At 42.2% G+C, this 5,691-nt stretch overlaps 1 protein-coding gene across 1 annotated transcript; it reads right to left on the reverse strand.

Moving 5' to 3' along the window:
* Nucleotides 1-5,020: 5,020 nt before the first annotated feature.
* LOC100986671 (small ribosomal subunit protein eS24-like) lies at nt 5,021-5,422 on the reverse strand. Its single transcript, XM_034955612.3, has one exon. It carries the CDS (start codon nt 5,356-5,358, stop codon nt 5,104-5,106), a length of 255 nt encoding a protein of 84 aa, XP_034811503.1. The 5' UTR covers nt 5,359-5,422; the 3' UTR covers nt 5,021-5,103.
* Nucleotides 5,423-5,691: the final 269 nt, after the last annotated feature.

Genomic DNA, 5,691 nt, shown 5'->3' on the forward strand with positions numbered 1-5,691 from the left:
CAACAATCCTTGCAGAGCAGCTAGTCATGCCGCCACGGATGGAGTCTGAATGAACTCAGTTCTGCATGACTCAGGAACTCGGCAGCAGGTAGCTGAGCACCTTCTGAGGTCACCCCAAAGCGACCAGAGGCCTGGGATCCATGCACCATCACCTCCTCAAACTGTACCATCTAAGATATCAAGTTGAAATGCCCAGGGGCAAAAAGAGAGGAAGAGTATAGATGTCTACTCCTTTCTTAAGCTTGTGCAACCAGCTCTCAGTAAGTCACTTGCCCACAGGGTAGAGAGAGCCATACCCTGCCCATCCCTGGAGTCTGCATCACCCTCAGATATGATCCATCCCCATGTCAGGCCTCTGCTTGCCAGCCTTGCTTCTTTCTTTTCTGTGTGTTTCCTTGAAATCTGGGAGGAAAAGAGCTTTAGTCGCGCTCTCAGGGATTTTCCTCCCCCTGGAGAGGGAATTGAGTCACATCATTGTTGAGCAGGAGGACTTGGAGCTCATCTGGTTGACACCTCCCTGATGGACGCAGGCCTGGAAAGGGTGACACAGTTGAGTCAAATAGCAGGTGACCTTCAGAGCAGAAGCCAGGTGTCCATCCAATAGTTCATGAGCTTTCCTTTCTGAAAAATCTTGGTTCCTGGCTGAATGCTCTGGCTTGTGCCTGTAATCCTAGCACTCAGGGAGGCTGAGGCAGGAGGATAGCTTGATGTTAGGAATTTGAGACCAGCCTGGGCAACATAGTGAGATCCTGTCTCTACAAATAAATTTTAAAAATTAGCCAGGTGTGTGCCTGACCCCCTTTTTAAAAATTGTGGTAGAATATGTATATAACATAACATTTGCCATTTTAACCATTTTTAAGTGTGCAGTTTAGTGGCATTAGTACATTCACATTGTCTTGCAGCTGTCACCACCATCCATCTCCAGAGCTTTCCCTTCTTCCCGAACTGAAACTCTGCAACCATTAAACTATAACTCCCCTTCCTTGCTTCCCTCCAGCCCCTGTCATCCACCACTCTACTTTCTTTTTTTTTTTTTTGAAATGGAGTCTCGCTCTGTTGCCCAGGCTGGAGTGCAGTGGTGCGATCTCGGCTCACTGCAAGCTCTGCCTCCCGGGTTCATGCCATTCTCCTGCCTCAGCCTCCAGAGTAGCTGGGACTACAGGCGCCTGCCACCATGGCCGGCTAATTTTTTATATTTTTAGTAGAGATGGGGTTTCACCGTGTTAGCCTGGATAGTCTCAGTCCCCTGACCTCATGATCCACCCACCTTGGCCTTCCAAAGTGCTGGGATTACAGGGGTGAGCCGCTGCGCCCAGCCTCTACTTTCTGTCTCTATGAATTTGCCTATTCTAGGTAGTAAATGGAATTGTATATTTGTGCATTTGAGACTGGCTTACTTCACTTAGCATAAGGTCCTCCAGATTCATCCATGTTGTCGCATGTCACAATTTCCTTCCTTCCTAAAGCTGAATAATATTCCATTGTATAGATACACATACACACCACAATTTGTTTATCCATTTATCCATCAATGGACACTTGGATTGTTTCTACCCTTTAGTTATTGTGAGTAATGCTGCTCTGAACCATGGTTGTACAAATATCTCTTCAAGATGCCGTTTTCAGTTCTTTTGTGTATATACCCAGAGTAGAATTGCTGGATCATATGATAATTCCATGTTTAATGTTTCGAGGAACCCCATATGTACTCTTTTTAAAAAGCATAACGACAACGCCATTGTCACACCTACAAATAAATGAATCATGACTCCTTAATCACATTTAATATCCAGTCACTGTGAGGTTTCCAATTGTCTTATCAATGTTATTTTTAAAATATTTTAGGCCAGGCATGGTGGCTCATGACTGTAATGCCAGCACTTTGGGATGCTGAGGCAGGAGGATCGTTTGAACTCAGGAGTTCAAGACCAACTTGGGCGACATGGTAAACCCTGTCTCTACTAAATACAAAAAGTAGGCAGGGGTGGTAGTGTGTGCCTGTGGTCCCAGCTACTAGGGAAGCTGAGGTGGGAGGATCGCTCGAACCCCAGGAGGTGGAGGCTGCAGTGAGCTGAGAACGCACCACTGCTCTCCAGCCTGGGTGACAGAGCAAGACTCTGTCTCAAAAGATAAATAGATAAATAAATAAATAAATAAAAGTTTCATTGTTTGAATCAGAATCCAAATAAAGTTCCTATATTACAATTGGTTGGTATGTCTTTCTAAAAAAATAAACTTAATTTTGGTGTCATATTTACAGAAAAACTGCAAAGGTACTACAGAGAACGCTCATGCACTCATTCGCTAGCTAGTTCTAATGTCAATATCTTGCATATTACTGTATATTTGTCAAAACTAAGAAAATAATATCAGCACTTTACTATGAGCAAACTCCAGACTTTATTCAAATTTCACTCCTTTTTCTATGAATGTCCTCTTTCTGTTTCAAGATCCCATCCAGGACCCCACACTGCATTTAGTTATTGTGTCTCAGACTCCTCCCATCGGTGACAGGTCCTCAGGTTTTGTTTTTCATGATCTTGAAAATTTTGAGGCGTCATGGTCAGGTATTTTGCAGAGTTTTCCCTCAATATGGGTTTGTCCAATATTTTTGTCATGATTAGCTGGGATTAAGACACTTTGGGAAGGCCAGGCGTGGTGGCTCACGCTTGTAATCCCAGCACTTTGGGAGGCTGAGGTAGGTGGATCACTTGAGGTCAGGAGTTTGAGACCAGCCTGGCCAACATGGCAAAACCCCATCTGTACTAAAAATACAAAAGTTAGCCAGGTATGGTGGCGCATGCCTGTAATCCCAGCTACTTGGGAGGCTAAGGCACAATAATTGCTTGAACCTGGGATGTGGAGGTTGCAGTGAGCCAAGATTACACCACTGCACTCCAGCCTGGGTGACAGAGCGAGACTCTATCTCAAAAAAAAAAAAAAAAAAAAAAAAAAAGGGACTATTTGGGAAGAATTTCACAGACGTGATGTGCCCTTCTTGTCATAGTGCATCAGGGGTACATGATGTCCCCACAGCATCTCTGGTGATGTTAACCTTCATCACTTGGTTAAGGTTGTGTCTGCTAGGTTTCTCCACTGTTAAGTTACTAAATTTCCCCTTTCCATACTCTGTTCTTTGGAAGTGCGTCACTAAGTCCATGATATGTCTGTAAATCTATTTTAATTTATAAAATAAAGTCTGTATAGAGGGGAACCTTCTCTTTCTATTTTTTTTTTTTTTTGAAATTTACTTGTTGAGGAAATCAGGTCATTCATTTGTCTCGTACTGTGTCCTGCAGTCTAATGTCATTTTACATCTTCCCTTGCCCTCTGTATTTCCTGTAAGCTGGTATTTGGAGCTGGAGGCCTCATCTCCTTCCTGTTTGATTCCTTCAGCAGGAACAATTCATGAGTAGAGTTGTGGACTTCTGTCAGGAGGCTCTTGGTGTCTCTTTTTGTGAAGTTAGCAGCTATTGATTCTCAGTGTATTGCTTTGATTCTAATAACACCTTTAGGTTCCCTCAGGACTTAACCTTATCAAAGTACTTTCCTAAGTGAAGACAACTCATTTTCTACCCCCATTGCACATAGTATCTTCAGCAAATCGAAGTTACTGCCATGGTAAAGAACACCGTTATTTTATGTACAATTAAGAACAAAAAAACACTGCAAATTAATCTACAATACAACGCTTTCTTACATTGTCAGTATAATTTTGAGGCAAACTGAAGAATACCAAGGGTGAGTTACCATTTTCCTTTTTAACTAAACTCATAGTTTTATTTTTCCCTCAATTGAATCTCATTTTCTGGAAGTCAAGTCAACATCAGTGGGAAGCCTCTGCTGATGGAGGTCTGATGTGCTGACATGGGCAGCCTGTGCAGCATGGGCTTGGGTCACACCAGCTTTTATTGCATGGCTTTGGCCCTTCCTTCATCTACCCCATGGATTGAGTAGTTTCTCCTGTCCTTCCTTGCATTGCTTGGTGTGTGGTCAGTTCTTTTGCATGCTTCTCTGTGACAAGACAGCTTATTCTAATTCTGTGTCTTCAGCATTCTTGCCTAAGTCCCCTAAGCACTTGGTTATAGCTTTGCAAGAAAGTATAGAATTGCAGCCATTCCTTTAGTGACAAATATTTGCTACTCTCCTATTAAATATCTGCCCTACTGCTGCATTTCCATGCTTTGCTGCACCCACACCAACTTTTAGTTTCCACATTGAATCAGGTTACAATCTTTTTGATGGTATTTTATTTTAGGTTCAAGGGGTACATGTGCAGGTTTGTTACATGGGTAAATTGCATGTCATGGGGGTTTGGTGTACAGATAATTTTGTCACCTAGGTAATTGGCATAATGCCTGATAGTTTTTCAATCCCACCCTCCTCCCATTCTTCACCCTCAAGTAGGCCCTGGTGTTGGTTGTTCCCTTCTTTGTGTCCACGTGTACTCAATGTTTAGCTCCCACTTATAAGTGAGAACACGTGGATTTGGTTTTCTGTTCCTGTGTTAATTCACTTAGGATAACGGCCTCCAGTTCCATCCATGTTGCTGCAAAGGACATGATTTCATTCTTTATTATGGCTGCATAGTATTCTGTGGTGTATATGTACCATATTTTCTTTATTTAGTTCACCATTGATGGACATCTAGGTTGATTCTATGTCTTTGTTATTGTTAAGAGTGCTGCAGTGAACATACATGTGCATGTGTCTTTACGGTAGAATGATTTATATTCCTTTGGGTATATACCCAATAGTGGGATTGCTGGGTCAAATGGTGATTCTATTTTAAATTCTCTGAGAAAACGTCAGTACTTTTCATGGTGGCTGAACTAATTTACATTCCCACCAGCAGTGTATAAGTGTTCCCTTTTCTCTGCAATCTCGCCAGCATCTATTATTTTTGACTTTTTAATAATAGCAATTGTTTGATGATTTTTTTTCACATGAAAATTTATGGTTTATTAATCTTCTTGTGAAAAATCCACAACAGCCACAGAAAACATCATTGCAGCACCTTTACTCCTTTGGCTTTTTTGCCGGCACCAACATTGGCCTTTGCAGTCCCCCTGACTTTTTCATTCTGTTCTTGCGTTCCTTTCATTGCTTTCTTGAGGTCTTTTTCTTCTCATACAGGCCAAGTCTTGCAAGTCTATGTTTGGGTTCATTTTTCTTTGCATAATCCAGGGAATCGTAAATCATGCCAAAGCCAGTTGTCTTGCCACCATCAAAATGAGTTCTGAATCCAAATACAAAGATGACATCCAGTGTGGTATTGTACATTTTGGCTAGTTTTTCCCAAATTTCTGCCTTAGGCACTGTTGCCTTCCCGGGGTGAATGACATCAATGACCATTTGTTTCCTCTAAGTAGTCGGTTGGTCATGAACTTTCTAGTGCGGATAGCTATCGTGTCATTCATGATGGCGGTCTAATCTCAGACAGCCAGGGAAGAAAAAAGCTGATGATACTTTAAATGGTAATTAAGCTCCATAGCTATAGAACCAACTATGCACATACTTCAATTGAAGGTGATGCCAATATGAATAGTTATGGCCAAATGTTGGCACACACTATCATAACAACCACGTCAGAGATGCCCAACTGTGAAAGGCTGCCCAATTTCAGAGATGTTACAAGTTTTTAGGCTGGGCGCAGTTGCTCACACCTGTAATCCCAGCACTTTGGGA

The sequence above is a fragment of the Pan paniscus genome, chromosome 2 (assembly GCF_029289425.2).
Source record: "Pan paniscus chromosome 2, NHGRI_mPanPan1-v2.0_pri, whole genome shotgun sequence".
In the NCBI taxonomy this organism is placed as follows: domain Eukaryota; kingdom Metazoa; phylum Chordata; class Mammalia; order Primates; family Hominidae; genus Pan; species Pan paniscus.